General features: G+C 45.3%; 2 protein-coding genes across 4 annotated transcripts in view; both read left to right on the forward strand.

Annotated features, from left to right (window-relative positions):
* The first annotated feature begins 72 nt into the window (after positions 1–72).
* On the forward strand, positions 73–8,591 carry MBD4 (methyl-CpG binding domain 4, DNA glycosylase). Of its 3 annotated transcripts, none has more exons than XM_060161109.1 (8): positions 73–357; positions 1,677–1,903; positions 2,322–3,175; positions 5,744–5,818; positions 5,896–6,030; positions 6,632–6,781; positions 7,264–7,367; positions 8,287–8,591. In XM_060161109.1, exons 1-8 carry the CDS (start codon positions 265–267, stop codon positions 8,362–8,364), a joined length of 1,716 nt encoding a protein of 571 aa, XP_060017092.1. In that variant the 5' UTR covers positions 73–264; the 3' UTR covers positions 8,365–8,591. The 3 variants fall into 3 exon arrangements, with proteins under 3 accessions (XP_060017092.1, XP_060017094.1, XP_060017093.1); XM_060161110.1 differs by having other exon boundaries at positions 346–418; positions 1,673–1,903; XM_060161111.1 differs by lacking the exon at positions 1,677–1,903 and having other exon boundaries at positions 73–353.
* Positions 8,592–10,544: 1,953 nt separating this feature from the next.
* EFCAB12 (EF-hand calcium binding domain 12) overlaps positions 10,545–18,029 on the forward strand; it is a 28,178-nt gene continuing 20,693 nt past the window's right edge. Inside the window, exons 1-2 of the mRNA XM_060161112.1 lie at positions 10,545–10,730; positions 15,352–15,800. Of these exons, the coding sequence (XP_060017095.1) occupies positions 10,682–10,730; positions 15,352–15,800 (498 nt within the window). The 5' untranslated portion in view covers positions 10,545–10,681. The remainder of the gene's footprint in view (positions 10,731–15,351; positions 15,801–18,029) is intronic.

The raw sequence follows: 18,029 nt of genomic DNA on the forward strand, positions 1-18,029 counted from the left end.
CGATTGGTCGGAATGGGTAGGGGGCGGTGCGTCTTCCTCGACAAAGGACTTGATTGGCTGAGCCGTGGAAATGGCGGCTGTAGTCGAGGGGGGCGGCCGGAAAGCAGCTGAGCAGTCGGAGACTTTCACTGCCTTCATCTTTTGGTTCCATCCTAGAGCTCCGAGCTGAAGAAGTGTTCACCTCTTACTCCGCTCCACACCCAGAGCGACGCACCCTCTCGGCCTATTACTGCAGCTGGAGACCGCTTGAGGGACACGTCTGGGATGGAGAGTCCGAGCCTGGGGGACTGCGGAGCTGCCCCCTCGGTCATCGCCAACCAGCGCCTAGTCCCCGACCGGCCGTGTGACCTCCGGCAAGTTATTGTCCCCTTCGGACCTCAGTTTCACCACCTGTAAAATGGGAGCGGGGGAGTAGAAGGTGGGTGGGCCTTTCTTACCTAGGGTGGATGGACACTTGGAGGCCGGCAGGGTTAGTTCCTGCGAACAAGGGCTGGAGTTCTGAGTACTTGTGTATGTGCGGTGTGGGGCTAAGATGATTTACCTACTTTTTTTTCCCCCAAAAAACATGTGATTCTCAGAACTACCGTGAAAGAGGTATTACTTCCTTTTTACAGATGGAGAAAGAGACTTTGACAGGTTAAGTAACTTGCTCTTGGACCCCATAGGTAGTAAATGGCAGAGCTGGGATTTGAACCCAGTCTGTTGATTTTAAAGTACGTGCTGTTTTCACCAGGATTCAGTTTCCTTATCGCCAAAATTGTGAACGGTATAATTTCTTAAGATCCACCCAGATCCCCCAAATTATTTAACCCCATATTGCATCAGAAGACTTTGATTCTAATTCTAGTTAGTCACTGGCTCGTGCTTTGTTTCCCTATTTGTAGAAAAGAAGTTGGTTAGACATCTCTAGAGACTCATCCAACTTTGAAAATGTAAATATGATTAAGTGATTAGGATACACTCTACTGAAGTTTTTCAACAATAGTAGAGGGGGAGAAGTATTAGACCAAGATTTAGTAGACCTAGGTCCTGGAATCAGTTCTGCAAATAACTTAATCTTCCTGTCACTCAATTCTGTCAATAAAATGAGAGTAATCCTTATCCTACCTACCTCAGAAGGTTATTGGATCAAGAATGAAAGAGAGTTTGAAAATTCTTTATCAAGTGTTCTTTACCTTTTAGAGGATTACAACCTCTGATGAAAGTAATAGACACTGTCCCCCCACCGCCCCCAAAATGCACATATATATAAAAATTTTACCTCACTTATTTCGGGGGGAGGACGGTGTCTCACTGACTCATTTAAGCTGTTCTGTGGATCCCCAGGTTAAGAGCTCAGCTATTGGTTCATATTTTTAAACTTATGCCAAGTGTCACCAGAAATCTCTATAACAGAGCTATTCAATGATTAACAGCAAAAAAAATTCTTTCTAGCAAGTAGCTTGAGCTTTTCATTGTGCAGAGACTTCCAACCCTTTTTAACCATGTTGGAGGACAGGAAGATATTGGAGAGGAGGAAGATACTTATAGCATGACTGAGCCATACTGATTTTAATCTCTCCCATAGTCCAAATAGTCCATGTGGTTCCTTCTCTGTTATGGACTGAAATTGAATAAGCAGAGTCTAATTAATTTTAAATGAGCTAATCACTTGGAGTTTGTTTTTTTTCAGGGAGGAAGGTGTTGCTTTGGGATCAGAAAGAGTGGGAGAAGATGAGAAACAAATGGTGATAAAAAGCAGCAGTGAGTGTAATCCCCCGCTACAAGAACCCATTGCTTCTGCTCAATTTGGTGGTAGCGCAATGGCAGAGTGCCATAAGTCTGTACCATGTGGATGGGAAAGAGTTGTGAAGCAAAGGTTATCTGGGAAAACAGCAGGAAGATATGACGTATATTTCATCAGGTGAGCATGCAAGATGGTAAAGATAGTACAGCCAAATAATTTTGTCTAGACAGGTGGTAGGAAAGCATAGCAGGAGTTTTGGCTTTTTTCTGTTTTTACCATAAAACCATTATGGATTCTGTTCCTTCACGGTCACTGGTTACTTACATCAGGTGATTTGGGGACAAATACTTACATTTTCTCCTACTGTGAATGGCTACTGGTAAGGTTGCACTTAAGCTATATTTGTAAAATTATGTTCTGTTGTCATAGAGGAAACTATTTTAAAGTATCACTTGATCACTATTTTTTATTTTAAATGACAAATGCCCGTGAAAGTTTGGAAATTATTACTAAAAAATCCGAAATATGGTCCAGGTTTTTTTTTAAAGTCACTTTTATTAACTAGCAATAAGTTTTCTTTAATATCATTTTCTAGCCCACAGGGACTGAAGTTCCGATCCAAAAGTTCACTTGCTAATTATCTTCACAAAAGTGGAGAGACTTCTCTTAAGCCGGAAGATTTTGATTTTACTGTACTTCATAAAAGGAGCATCAAGTCAGGATGTAAAGACCAAAGCATGGCAGCTCTGCCATCCCAGCTGCAAAACGAAAGTAGCAATTCAAACCGGAGCCTCAGGACACGAAGCAGGTGGAAAAAAGATGTGGTTTCTTTGCCAAGTGCTAGTTTGGAATTGCAAGACAGCAGAGGACTCTCTAACTTTACTTCCATTCGTTGGCTTTTGAAAGAAGATGATGGTGTTAATGATGCTGACTCCAGAAAGGTTAGAAAGTCCAAAAGAAAGGTGACTGTTTTGAAAGCGATTCAAATTAAGAAAACTAAAACAGGGTGCCGGAGGAGTCTTCCAGATCCTGTTCAAAGTAGTAGAAAAAGAGCATCTGTGTATAATAAGGCAGCAGATGCTGAAAGTGAGCCTCTTGCACAAGAAAATCAGCTTGAGAGAACTTGCTGCGTCTCTGATGCCAGAGCGAGCGACAAGACCCTCACTGTGACCAGTGAAGAGGAGAGGCTTGGTAAAGAAAAATCATTGTGTTCAGGATCAGATTTTGAACAGACCACTTCTGGCATCATAAACAAATTACGTTCAACCGAAGGAGCAGGACACAACAAGAAGTGTGAGGGTACCTTTTTAGAATCTGAGGAAATAAGAACCGAAGTAGAAGTTGGGGAAAGGAAGGAGCATTTGCATATTGACATTTCAAAAGGTGGCTCTGAAATGGACAACAGCTCACAAACGGAGAAAGACTCTACTTCTGCGAAAATATTCCAAGGTATTCAGTGCACTAAAGTGCTGTTAAACATGTGATGAGGATTTTGCACTTCATGCCTGTACCCAGTTAGCATGTGGGAATAGAATGAAGAAGTAGGGCCAAATATCAGATACATTCTACCAGTTGGTCCTAGTGCCTTGGGTAACTGATATTTAAGCCCTTTTGTACGGCAAATAATCAGCTGGCTACTGCCCCCAACAGAGGGCAATTGTGCCATTAACCGTTGCCACCATCCTGGTACAACACCTGGGGCTCTCCTCCACAGTGCTCTCCCATCTTCCCTTTTTTCCAGCCAATAATCTGACAACTTTAGGGGAAATAAAAAGGTTTCACTTGTGAAAAGATTTGGGGAAGACTCCTTTTATACATAAACTGGTTGAAAATAGTCAGTATCTTCTCTTTGCACCCCTCCTGTTACTTATTACTGATGTGTGACTTCCAATTTAATTTTGTATATATCATAGTCATTTTTATCTTCTATTGTAATGCTTCTCTAAAATGCTTTAGAGCTCTAAGTAATTCAAAACTGTAATCACATAGTTATCTATTATTTGTAATATGCTCTTAATACAGAGTTCAGAGCTTAGCACTTTTGCCTTTATAATACCTCAGTGAATAAGAGATAAAAGAAAGGAGACCTTTGAGCAACCCTATATTAGTTATTCATTATGCCATTATGGTATAATGAGTAACTCCTTTAAAGAAGAATAGTAATTTTACTTAAAGTCCTATGGGGAGACAGCATGGAGATTAGTAGAGCAGGTGGTTAGAGTTGGTTCCTGCTCTTGGTCCCACTCATGATTTTATTATGTCTTTGCTGTGCCTGGAATTTCTCTGCCTTGAACAGAAGATGACCACGTACACCTAGGAACTGCATAAAAATTCTCCAATGTGTCCTTTAAAGACCTTGAGCTTCCTAAAGCCTTGAGGTTTATGTAGATTTATTGCTAGTAAAATGGGCAAGTAAAATATCAGAAACATCCTTTTGTGACTAAAATGGAAGTATGCTAGTCATCCTATGCATAAAGAAGTCTAGTTCTCAACATAAGTACGTTTACTGTAGGTAATAGGTATCCAATGGAGTAGTAAAGACTTTCCCAGTGCCTTAGTTAGAAATTGCCACGTAAATTGAGCTTAGTCTCCTAGTAATAAAGGAGGCTAGTCAGTAATTATCTATAGGAGCCCACAGAAGAAATTATCAAGTAGGTAGTAAGAGCAGTTTCCTTTGTTCTGACTCTGTTTTACTTTCCACTGGGCTTTGCCTATTCAAACTAGAATAGCAAAAAACACTAGACTGATTATCTGGAGGCGTGGATACTTGTCCCAATCTATAGTCAATCCCACTATTGTTTTCAGATAGTTGCTTAATTTCTAAGCCTTAGAGTCTTCATCTGTAAAACACAGGTAATAACCCTCACCAGTCCTGTTTTTCACATCATGAATATTGTAAAATGAGAAGTGAAAAAGATGCCTTCACGCTAGACAAATGCAAGGTGTTATTAACTGACATTCAAATTTAGAGGGTATGGCTATGGGGAGTATTAAATGTGATGATTTTAGAAACTTGAAAGCCTAATAATGGTAGTCAAAGAGTCTTTGTTAAATTAAACTTCCCAGTAGATAGTGGCTTTAGGTGTTCTAAGGTCCAAATCTTAGGCTTTCCTGCAGGTTCTGTTTTATCTGTATCCTTTTTTTTGTTTGGTTTTTGGTTTTTGGTTTTTTTTTTGCAGTACGCGGGCCTCTCACTGTTGTGGCCTCTCCCGTTGCGGAGCACAGGCTCCGGACGCGCAGGCTCAGCGGCCATGGCTTACGGGCCTAGCCGCTCCGTGGCATGTGGGATCTTCCCGGACCAGGTCACGAACCCGTGTCCCCTGCATCAGCAGGCGGACTCTCAACTACTGCGCCACCAGGGAAGCCCTGTTTTTTGTTTTTTTTAGTAAAAGTATTCACTGCAGAATATTTGGAAAATATGGAAAATTAAAAGAAAAGAAAAACTAGCAACAACCATTATACCATTATGCCATTTTGGTTTATTCTAATTTCTATCACATTTTTTCTTTTTTTGTTAAATTGGGATCATATGTAGAATATTGCTTTTATCACTTAAAAATTAATGACATGGGAAAAATTCATGATGTAGTCTCAAAATATTTTAATAACCACATTGTACAAATGTCATAATTTTAAAAATTCTATATTATTTCCAATTTTTCAATGTAGTGAACTCTGAACAAAAATCATAGAGAACTAGTATAATAGTGGTTAAAGGCATGGACTCAGGAACCAGACTGCCTGGATTAGAATTTCAGCTCTTGACACTTACTAGCTGTGGGACCTTGGGCAAGTTACCTAGCATCTCTCTGTACCTCAATTTCCTTATTTGTAAAGTGGAGACAAAATAGTACCTACCTTGCTCATAGGTCATTAGTAGGATTAAACTGGTTAATTTAGAATAGTGCTAAACTGAACGTTTTATAGTAGTAGTGTGTTGTTGTTATTTGCAGCCCTGAATATTTCTTTAGGCTAAACCATAGATTCTGTAAACAATTTTCACTCTTTCCTTTTCAGAAGACGCCATCCCACAGACACAAATAGAAAAAAGGAAAACAAGCCTGTATTTTTCCAGCAAATATAACAAAGAAGGTATCCCTTTTCCAATCAGAAAACCAGACTTTAAACCTATTTCAAGTGTTCCCCTCTAATACAGTGTGTTTGTTTAGTTCTTAGTCCCCCACGACGCAAGGCCTTTAAGAAGTGGACACCTCCTCGGTCACCTTTTAATCTTATCCAAGAAACACTTTTCCATGATCCGTGGAAGCTCCTCATTGCGACTATATTCCTCAACCGGACCTCAGGTTTGTGGATTCTTTTAATCTTTGTCTTAGTAGAGACAGTGTGATGAGGAGAATTGATCAGAAAACCTGGTCTCAAGTTTGATTTTGACCTCAGGTAAGGCCTTCTTTCGGTCAATCCTCAAACTCTTCACCTATGGACTAGATGACATCCAGCAGCCTTTTTAGCATTAAAGAGCAGATTTTCATTTATGTTCTACTTCCAGATTACTTTTAGTCATCAACGAAAATCCGTTACTTAACCTTCCTCCTCTCTGTGTCATGTATAAAAGCGTTTCTTTTTCATTGGATGCTTTCTTTAATGTCGCTGGCACCTTATGTTCTGTATGCTTTTACACTAGTTATATGATGATCGGATTATTTAAAAACCAATATCATACAAGGCCAGGTTTTGGCATAATTTGGACAGTTACCCAAATTGGTTGATGGTGTTGGGTTTTGACTCTGAGAGTGGTTGCTGATTTAGGTAATGTCTTCTCATCAGTGGTTTAAAAAGAAAGAAAGAAAAAAACTCTCTATATGAGATTTCTAGATAAAGAAGTACGTGAGCCTAAAATCAGCCCATCAGGAGGCTGGCAGTCACGTAGTTACTTTTACTTCCCAGGCAAAATGGCAATCCCTGTGCTTTGGCAGTTTCTGGAGAAGTATCCTTCAGCTGAGGTAGCGAGAACTGCAAACTGGAGAGATGTTTCAGAACTTCTTAAACCTCTTGGTCTCTACGATCTTCGAGCAAAAACCATTATCAAGTTCTCAGGTACTTTCCCATATACCCAAAGGGAAAAACATAAATTGTGCCTATTTAAGAGAGCCACACCTTACACTTTAATGTCCTCAGTTGCGACATTAATAGAGGTCATTCAGCTCAAGCACTGAAGGCATTTGAACACAGTTCGTTTGCCCCAAAGTGCAGTCTCCCGCTGACCCAGGTGATAAATCTTTGCCCAGCACCAGGTCAGGCCGTGTGGGCAGGATTAGAGGAAGAAGTCAGTGAAGCAGAAAGTCCAGTTGACCTCAGGGACATTACCCCTGTCTCGTTAGGTCAGCACAAAACAATAACGGTTAGTCAGTGGCAGACAAGCAGGTCAGACGGGGGCGGTGGCTGCAGGAATTCAGAAGAAAGCAACCACAAGCGAGGCTGTTAGGAGAGACTATGTCCCGTCCCTTTCTGTTGTTCCTCCTTTCCGGGGAAGGTGTTTTCCTAGAGGCTGACCTGATATGTGGGTGTTGTATTCTCAGATGAATATCTGACAAAGCAGTGGAGGTATCCAATTGAGCTTCATGGGATTGGCAAATATGGCAACGACTCTTACCGAATTTTTTGTGTCAATGAGTGGAAGCAGGTAAGGCCCGTCTCCGGCACATTTTGTCTCTGAGGTAAAGTAAGTCCACCGTTATGGTTAGAACTATTTCTTGGACACATGTGCCATTACAGTCACAACCAGCTTTGTTCCAAGCTTGAGGGGCAGTGGTGGCTTGGGGTTATTGACAGCAGGAGAGGGTCCATAGATTTCCCCAAGTCCACAAAGACTCCCTGGTCTCTGACTGACCTCCACTGGTTTGCCACTTCTAGCCCTGTTCCTGTCATTTCCATTCATGTACTGTCTCTAGGCCTAACGTGGCTTTCCTCCTGTCACAGTCATACTCGCCTTCAAAAGCACGCCACTGAAGGGAAGCAGGCAGGTGCAGGATTGGAGGGCATCCTTGTCGGGTTTCTTCTAGTGGTCTCAGACTATTTTTGTGGTACATGGGTCCTACTTCGGCTGCCCATTCTATTGAGTATGCCCAGCCCACAGGCATCTGGGTGGCATCCTGGCAGCAGATAGGCACTGCCACATGGCCTGTACACTGCCCTCTTAGTCTGTGACTTGCCCTAAAGCATTTAGCTGGGAGGTCTGGCCAAGCCCATCCCTGCTTCACCATTTATTCTGACCTGAGCAGTCCATTTAACTCTCAGGGTCTGTAGGCTCCTGGAAAATGGCATATTAATACTTGACTCATGTTATCACCACCCTCCACACTGAGTCCCAGTGAAGATCAGTACCAAATTGGAAAGTACTTTGTAAACTGTAAAGGATTACTTTGATGTAAGCTATAATTTTAACCATTCATGAATCTCATTAGGGTAAAGGTTATCATTTTCAGGTATATTATCATAAGGTACTGTTCCCCTGCCATATCTTTAAAAAGCCAATTTAAAAAATGTATTTCTGACTAACTTACATAAGGCCTCTGTCTCCTAATGTGTTGTATTTCTTCCAGGTACACCCTGAAGACCACAAGTTAAATAAATATCATGACTGGCTTTGGGAAAATCACAAAAAATTAAGTCTATCTTAAAACTCTTTGACGTTTTCAAGCTTGTTTTTATGCATCGCTTTGCACTTTGATTCTTAAAAGCTCCACTAAGCACAACCGCCTTCCCAGGTGTATAGATTCTAATCAGCCCAACTAGAAACCTAATGTGTGTCTTCGTAACGTGTGTACCACCGGAAGATCTTTGCTACTGAATGTGCTACGACATGTTCTGAGATTTTTTTAAAAAATAAATTGTTATTTGACAACAATCCTGAAAATGTATATGACTTTTCCAATAATGAAATGTGATTTGAAGTTTAAAAAAACTTTCCTCAGTTATTAATAATATGAAGCAAATTTCTATCAACCTTGCCTGCGGGAAGATTAGACCTCCTGTTGTCCTTCTATAGAAAATGATATCACACAATTGTTATATGAAGAAGCAAAGAGTTTTCAGCCACACATGTCAGAAAAGATATGATAGGGTAAATTAGGCAGTTAATTAATATTTTTATTAAAAAACACTAACCTCCAAAGAAAAATAAGATTATTTTGTCATTCTGTGTCCTTGATGACTGTCTGCTGGCTTTTAGGAGTTGGAGATTTGACTGTTTGATAACCTAATGTGCATATCTGCCTGTAGTTCTGTTGCAGAGTGTTGGCTTCTGGCTCACGCATTTACCTTGACCCCTATGTGAAAACTCGAGCATTTACCCATCTCCCATCTTCCAGCTGGAGGACAGGACCTTTTAAGTTTTATGACTTTTTTTTTTTTGCGGTACGCGGGCCTCTCACTGTTGTGGCCTCTCCCGTTGCGGAGCGCAGGCTCCAGACGCACAGGCTCAGCGGCCACGGCTCACAGGCCCAGCCGCTCCGCGGCACGTGGGATCCTCAGAGTGTACAATTCAATGGTTTTTAGCACATTCACAGTGTTGTGCAACCATCATCACTAACTCCAAGATATTTCCATCACCCCAACAAGAAACCCCTTACCTATTAGCAGTCAAACCCAATGATCCCTCCCTCCCCCAGCCTCTGGCAACCACTCGTCTGCTTTCTGTGTCTATAGATTTGCCAGTTCTGGGCATTTCTTACAAATGGAATCATATAATCTGTGGCCTTTTGTGTCTGGCTCCTTTCACTCAGCGTATTTTGAAGGTTCGTACGTGTTGCAGTATTACCGACCCAGGTTCTTAGACTCTTGAATCAACAGAAATTGATAAGAGGCCAGATGAGAAATTCAGGCAAGGCTTTATTGGAACTAGTGCTGCGGCAGGAGGGAGTGAAAACAAATAAGTTCCCTTGCTCGCTTCTTGGGTGGAGGGGGTGAGCAGGTCCCTTAAATGGGGCAAGGGTAGAGGCTGACCCATGGGTCGGGCTGGAGAGGGGGCTTAGGTGGTCTGCCCACCCCCCTCGTGGTGCTGTGTACAGAGGGCCTGCGCAGTACCCTGCTTTTGCTCCCCACACCCCAGAAGCGGCCGTTGGGTTTTGGTCTTTATGTATCATGTTGTTCATAATTGGCCACAACTGCACATATGTGCAGTTATTTTTCATCACTTATATAGTTTCTTACTCGAGGAGACACTTGTCCAGGTGTAAGCACTGCAGCAAAGGGTCCCAGGTCCCAGCCTGTCTCAGCAGCATGTGTCAATACCTCATTCCTTTTTATGACTAAATAATATAACGTCGTTTGGATAGACCACCTTTTGTCTATCCATTCATCAGTCAATGGACATTTCAAATATTATTAATACTCCAGTTCTCAGGTTCTATAATTCCAAACCATAGCACCCTGTCTTTCAGGGACAAAGCATACCAAAAACACTGCCTCTATTTGGCCACGACCCTCTCGGGTTCCCTCTGGAGGAGGGAGCGCCTGTTCTTTGGGTGAGAACACAGCCCTAAACATGTAGAGAACTGCTGAAGACACTACGGCTTACAGGAAAACCTGGGATTTATTACTCCAGATTCAAGGGCCACTGGGCCAACCTAAGAAATCCTGTCTTTTGCGGAGCCGGATGCTCTGCACCATTTCCTCGCGGCTTCCTCCAAGTCCCCTCCCAGGACCCTCGAAGGGAGCGAGACTGTCGGGGTCTCCCGCTCGGGCGGATCCTCTCCCCGGGGGCCTCCGGTCACGTGGCGGCATCCAGCCAATCAGCGCGGGGCGTCCGTAGTCTCGGCAACAGTTGCGTCCAAGTTCTGCAAGTCACGGGTCTCTTGCAAACTTGGTATTACTGTTTTTCTGGTACCCCATACCCCCGCTCAAGCAAGCACACACACACACACACACACACACACACACCACGCACACACGCACGTTCACACACTCTTTTCAGCACCCGCTTCCGGCCCCGCGACCATGGACTATTTTTCTGAAGACTACGAGGCTGTGTTCCGGTCTCTGCTCCGTAAGTTCACCCTAAGCTCCCGGGAATCAACGCCAGCTCCAGGAAGCCCTCAACCCCCGGGTGGACGGGTGCAAGTGGGGTGAGGACTACGACAGGGACGGATATCTCATTGTGCCGTCCTCTCTCTGGGTGCGGGGTTGCCAGGGAGTCGGGGGCAGGTCGTGCATGTTTCTCAGATTTCCTTGCCCGGGCTGGAGGAGCAGGCCGAGTTGCTTTGGCTTGGAACTAGCGGCCCAATCCATGGGCCCGGGAAAGGTGTCCAGGCCCTCTGGCTGGCCCTACTTCTTCGCTAGACATTAGTGTGTTCAGTATGGGAGAAGAGGCATGGAGAAGACCAACAGTCTTCAAAATTTTGGTGATAGCCTGCTGTCTTTGACAAGCGCTGCAACTTCAGAGGTGAAAGCCAGATAAATGGATACTTACAGAAGAAGGGATGAATACTGGGTCCAGGGGTGACACCTAGGAGTAAGAGGTCTGCTAAGTGCAGAGGATGGGGAGGAATGATTCCAAGGTCCTGGAGAGCTCTTTACACTGGAGCTTCAATTAAGGATACAAGGAGTTATCCAAGCCAAAAGGGGGAGGAAAGGTATTCCAGACCAAGGGAACGGCATGCACAGAGGCCCAGAGACATGAGGTCCTCAGAAAACTGCTGGTAGTTTGAGTGTTGCTGGAGATGAGAGGCAAGAGGGGTCAGAAGGGACAGAGCAGGAGAGATCTTGTGAGCCAGGAGATGGGGAAGCCACTGAGAATGACAGGATTGGATTGGGAGCGTCAGCAAATGCAGAGTCTGACTTGGCAAACTCACAATGTTGGGAGTGGGGCGACCTGGGACTGTCCCAAATTCCCAGGCCAAAGACACTGGGAGGTGAGGGAAAGGTGCCAGGCTAGAGGGGGCTGATTGGATGGGGAACTTGGAAAGAGTTCTCTTGGTTGAGCTGGAGATCCTTGTAGGCCATACAAGTTGAGATGCTTTAGGAGCAACTGTATGTAGAAAGTTGGAGCTAATTCCAAGTCATAAATATGGGGATGGGTGTCCTCTGCATATGCAGGGCCACAGAAATGAGAGTGGAGGAGTGTTTAGGGGAAAAAAAAAAGAGTGCCCAAGTGTAAGCCTGGAGGCTATCTACATTTCAGGAGTGGGTAGGAAAAGAGAGGCCAAGAACAAGTGGCCAGAGAGGTAGGATGGAACTTAGGGAGAGATTTGTATCAGAAGCCAAGAGAAAAGGAGAGAATTTCAAGGAAGTAGTGAATTGTCTCCAGACACCTGAAGGGCTGTCCCAGAAAACAGGGAAAAAATGTGTTTTCGGGGGCATCAGTGGGAGAGGACTAGGACCAAGGGTCGTAGAAATTCCAGGGAAACAAATTCTGGGTCAATATAAAGAAGTCTTTTCTAGCAGTTAGAATTAGGCACTCACAATGTTAAGTAGAGAACACCCTGTCACTGGAGGTATACAAACAGGCAAAGTCCGCAGGGGCGTTATAGAAAGAGTTCCCTGACCTGGGCAGGCAATGGGACTAGTTGGCGCTGAGAGCTTGCCTCATTAATCCCTGGGGAACATTTTCACACAGGCTCTACCCACAACCACATGGTGACCTCTTTTATTCGAAGAGCCCGCCTCATTTTTCTATCAACGGACAGAGGACCCCAAAGACTACTAGAATGCAAGCTTGGTGGGCCTGCAGCCTTCACTCTGGAAGGGAAGGAGCGTAGGGGGAGGTTAGGGAGGAAACAGGAACCGAGTCCCAGCAAGGTAGCTTTGCAGGCCATTGTGAAAGAGCGTCGTTTAATCTAAGAGAAGCCATTTCGGTGAAGCCATTGCAGGGTTTCAGAGGGGGAAGGGATGCCTCTGGCTAAAGGCAGATCATGGATTTGGGGTCTAGGGGGGGCACAAGTGGAAGAGGCGAGACCAGTGAGGAGCATGTTTTGAATGCGTTCCCACGGTCTGCAGAGTACAGTTTAAACCCCTGAACCTGGTGCTGGAGATCACTCCAACTGTATTTTCTTCCATTAACCTCCTCCTTCACACACAATGTGCTTCCAATTTGTGAAACAGTTTAGTAACCCTGAAGTCCCTAAACCCCACCCTGATTGATCCCCATGCTGGCCCCTCTATCCCTTGAAACCCACCTCATTCTGAAAGCACACTCAACGTCCCCTACTGCACGATGACCTCCCAGATCCCTCGGTCAGCGTCTCTCCCCTGAAACCACCTTGTAACCCCTCTGGTTACCCCACCTTGTTCTGTGCCAGCACACTGCCTGTTGGGCACCCAGCCAGGACCAAGCCCTGGGTAACTTTCAGTAAATGCTGGTTTGATGAATGACTAAATTTTCAGTCGTACCAAACATCTTGTCCTCAAAGAAATGATAAATGGGTTGTTGAGAAGTACTTACTTCTGTCCACATTGATGTATACATACTTTAATTATTTTCTGACTATGAAAGGAATACATGGGCATTGTAAAGGGACTTAACAAAGGTACTGACTGTTCACTTCGTGCCAGGCTGGGTACTGGGGACGCACAGGAAGTAAGACACAGTTCCCGCCATTGGGAAACTCACAGGCTGTTGGGAAAGAAAAGTATCTTCATCCAGAAAAATATGGTAAATGCTATGAGGGGGCTAAACATAGGGGCTATGGGGACCAAGAGGGGGACGAGGGAGAGCCTGGGGTGCTTCAGGCGACCGTAATGCCTGAGCTGAGCCTCAAAGGCTAAGTAGGGAATAATCAAGTGAACAAGGGAGAGACAGAAGCGTGTTTCAAAGACAGGAAAGAGCACGGTTTGGGGGGGGGGGCAGGAGGAGGGAACTACGGAACCACAGTCAGCTTAGTTTGGGTACAAATACAAGGTGAGGCAGAAGGAATGAGAGAAGGAGCTGGAGAAATTAGAGGGGTTGGCAGGGGTGGGTGGGACAGGTGGGGCTAAGTTAAGGAGATTGAACTTTATTCTAGAGGCAGCTGGGAGCAATAGAAGGGTTTTAAGCAGGAGAGTTTGGGTTTTAGAAGGAAAATGATGGTGACAATATTTTTAATAATAATGCTTTATCCCTTCTGAATTTCAGAACATTCCCACATGTGTTATTCATTTGATCTTCATAATAGCTTCGGGAGGTTGCTAGAGGAGAGTTTATATCATTTTAGGCATAAAAGAATTGAGACTCAGCAGGATTAGGTGACAGCCTGGGGTAATATCAAGTAATGGCTAAGAGTTGAGCTCTGGGGCCAAACCAAAGTTCATGTCCCAGCTCTGCTACTAATCAGCTGTGTGACCTTGGGCCTCTCTGGGGTCGGTGTCCTTACCTGTAAAAATGGGTGTAAATCATGATGCCAACCTGTTACGTCTGTCCACTTGCCATTCACTCACTCACCAAATATCTACTGAGCTCCCACTATATGTTGGCACCGTGGAGGTGCTGGGACTCCAGCAGGGAACAAGAGAGATGAGATCTCGGTTCACGGTGTATTGGAAAAACATAAACCAAATAATTGCACCAGGGGTTTCAAATGCAACTGTCTGCCTGAACCAAGCCCTTGCTGAATGAAATGAGCTGCGTGTGAGACGATAGGGAATGGTGAGGCCTATGGCAAGCTGCAGAGCGCATGCCCCAGCCTAACGCAGTGCAAACTGGAAAAGTTTAAGCAAACAAGTATGTCAAGCAAAACAGGACCCTAAGCCTCGTTCAGTATGAGGGCTGCCAGTTTGCAACCCTTGATTTACATACTTATGATAAGTGGTCTGAAGGAAAAGTACAGAGATAACAGGAGGATACAATGCAGCCTGAAGCTGGAGAGTGAACATTTGGTCTGACACGTGGAGAATGAGGAGGAGCGAGGAGGCGATGGATGGGGGAGGGAGCATTCCTGCCAGGGGGAGCAGCGTGTGCGGAACCCTTAGGCAGGATGGGGCTTGGATCATTCAGGGAACAGAGAGAACGCCAAGACATCAGGACAGGGTAAGGAAAGACAGGCAAGTGATGAGGCAGGAAAGGTTGGCGGAGGAGGGTTATGGGACTTTATTTTGAGGACTATGAAAAGTCATGGAAGTATTTCAAAATGGGAGGGTAAGTATATAAAAAAATAATAGTAACAGTGCACTTATTATGAACACACTGGACTGATTCTAAACATCTCCACCACTCAATAAGGTAGGTACCATCATTATCCCCATTTTACAGATGAAAAAATTGAGACCCTGCAAGGATAAGTGATCATGCCCCCAGTAAGCGGCAGGGCCGGAACTCAGACCGGAGCGTTCTGGCTGCAAAGCCTCTGTGCTTTATGGCACTAGGCTGCCTCAGTTGATCAGACCAGATCAGAATGGCATTTTTGAAAGATCATTCTGATTGCCAAGGGGTACTGGGGGCGGGGGGACTGGGGTGGAGTAAGATTAGAATCTAAGAAGTTTCATGAGAACGCATATAAATCTCTTAGCATAGTGCCTGCCGTTGGGATTGCCCAGTCACGTTAGATGTAATTATTTTCATCATCATAGCGAGGCAACAATAACGCCAGGCCTGGAACCCAGGTGCCCTGATGCCCAGCCTGGTGCTGAAGCATTTCTCCTCCCTGACTCCTTTGGTCCTCTTCCTGAAAGGAACTCACCTTCTAACCCTCTTCCAGGGTTGCGCCAGTCTGAGTACTTGGTTGACGATGGACGTGCCAGCAAGGAGCTCGTGTTCAACCCTGACGCGGTCATCGCCCACTGCTTCAAGCAGTTCAAGCAGGAGGACTTCCACCTGCCTCAGAGCCGCCGGAGGATCATCTTCTTGCCTCGAAAGGAGGCTCTGATGCCCGTCAATCCCACCCCCCACCCCCAGGCTCCCCCCGAGCCCACCCCCAGCTCCAAAGCCCTGGAAGTTGGGGACATCCAAGAACAGCCAGAGGACCCAAGGGCCTGGCTGACCCAGAGGCTGAGGGTTCGGCAGGACCTGGAGTCATTTGGCAGCATAGAGAGGTGGCTGCGGAACAAGTCCAGACTCACGCCTTCGGAGGCCAAGGTCCTACACGAGAGCCAGAAGGAGCACGAGGCCCGGCTGATGGGCCAGCTGGCCACTCCCAGAGACACCGAGGTGAGCAGCCCCATTTGCCAGATGCAGACACTTCGGGTGTTAGGGGCATGCTGTCATTTCACTCCCTTGAATTAAGCAGGATGGGGATCTTTTACCCCCACCCCCACCCACCATCCCCCTCCCAGTCCCAGGGGAGCAAACAGAAGTCCTAAAAAGGTGTATTTGTTATCTATTGCTGCATAACAAATACCCCCAAGGTGACTTAGAGCAACAGATGTTCATTATGTCACTGCTTCTGAGAATGAGGAAGCTGGGAGGAGCTTAGCTGGATGGCACTGGCTCAAGCTCTCATCTCAAGATGCTGGCCTGGGCCACAGACACCTGAAGGCTTGACTGGGCAGGATGACCCGCTTCCAAGCTGGCTGCTGGCAGGACGCCTCAGTTCCTGGCCACATGGGCCTCTCCCAGGGCTGCTCGAGTGTCCTAACCACATGGCAGCCGGCTTCCCCCAGAGCAAACGTCCAAGAGAGCAAGGAGGAGGCTGCAATGCCTTTTATAACCTCATCTCAGGAGGTCTCAGTTTCAGAAGTTTCACACCATCGCTTCCACCACGGTCTGTTTGTCAGGAGCAAGTCACTAAATACTGCCCACATTCGAGGGGAAGGGGGTTGAGCTCCACCTTAGAAGGGAGGAGGGTTGAAGAATTTGCGACTATATCTTAAAACCACCCTGGGAGGAATCATCCCCGGCATTCATCTGTGGGACATTTTGAATACTCACTGTTCATTCATTGGTTCATTCATTTGTTGAGGGACTATATGTGCCAGCAGGTGCTCACAGGGCTACTGTGAGGATCACAGCTGGGAGGTTGGAAGAAAATTTTTTATAAATTTGTATATGTATTTATATATATTATACATATAAGTCCCTTTTATAAATATGAAAATAGAAGCTCAGTGAGGCCATACATTGTCCAAACCCATAGGGATGGTAAATGGCAGTCAGTAACCAAAGCCCTCATCTTCCAACTCTTTGCAACACAGACACTGTATGGGACATCTCCTTACAATACAGACACTTGAAATTTCTCCCAGTTCAGGTAAAGCTGGCATAAGAGGTCAGGTAACTTGGGTTTAAACCCAGCTCTGCTCCCTCCTAGCTGTATGATCTGGGCCTTAGTTTCCTCAGCTGTTCAGTGGGGATAACCATTGTGCCTGCTTCCTAGGGCCACTGTGACATCTAAATGGACTCATTTATATATGGTGCCTGAGACAGTGCTGAGCGTATCGTGAGCACTCAATAAATGTTTGCCATTTTTATTATTATTGCAGACTTACTGATGTCATCTGGGTTGGCCCCCAAACTTCAGAGTCAGTCCTTGGTGTAATCATAGTCAAAAGCCAACTTTCATGGGTCCAGCACACGCTTTCCTGCCAGCAGCACAGCATCTAGGTATAAGCACAGGTCTTGGGTTAGAAACCCAGCTCCACCGCTTACCTGCTGTGTGAGCCCGGGGAGGTCACTTCACCTCTCAGCCTGTTTCTTCATTTGTAAAAAAAAGGGAAACTAATACCTAATACCGAATTCACAGCATTGTTTTCTTCATTCAGCAAACCATCACTGCCTACCTGCAGAGGGCTGGGGGCTTTGTTGAGTACAAGGATAGGAGGTGGAGTATGTAGCTAAATAAGACATGGTCGTGCTCTCAAGATGTTCCCATGCTAGCGGCAGAGGTGGACAGAGCAGATTAAGGACTCTACAGTTTGCCACAGGCCATGAATAGACTCTAATACCCTGAGGGGCTATAAGCTAGGGAACAGCAAGGCCCTTTGTAAACTGTCAAGTGCTGCACCGAAGTAAAGGAACATTATTCCTAAGTACAGTCTCCCTCGGCATCTGTCGGGGGGGACCCCACAGATACCAACATCTGAAGATGCCCAAGTCCCGTATATAAAAGGGCAGAGTATTTGTATATAATCCCCAAGCATCCTCCGTATAAGGAGGATAAATCATAGATTACTTAGAATACTTAGTATAACGTAAATGCCATATAAATACAATGTAAATTTTATGTAAATAGTTGACAGCCAACAGCCATGACAAATTCAAGTTTTGCTTTTTGGAACCTTCTGGAATTTTGGGGGGGAATATTTTCTATCTGTGGTTGGTTAAATCCGTGGATGTGGAGCCCATGGACCCGGAGGGCTAACTGCGTTCCCGTTCACCTGGAAATGGAGGAGTAGGATTTGGATAGGAAGAGAAAGAAGGAGAGGTGTTCCAGGCAGGAGG

The sequence above is a fragment of the Lagenorhynchus albirostris genome, chromosome 10, assembly GCF_949774975.1.
Source record: "Lagenorhynchus albirostris chromosome 10, mLagAlb1.1, whole genome shotgun sequence".
Taxonomy (NCBI): Eukaryota; Metazoa; Chordata; class Mammalia; order Artiodactyla; family Delphinidae; genus Lagenorhynchus; species Lagenorhynchus albirostris.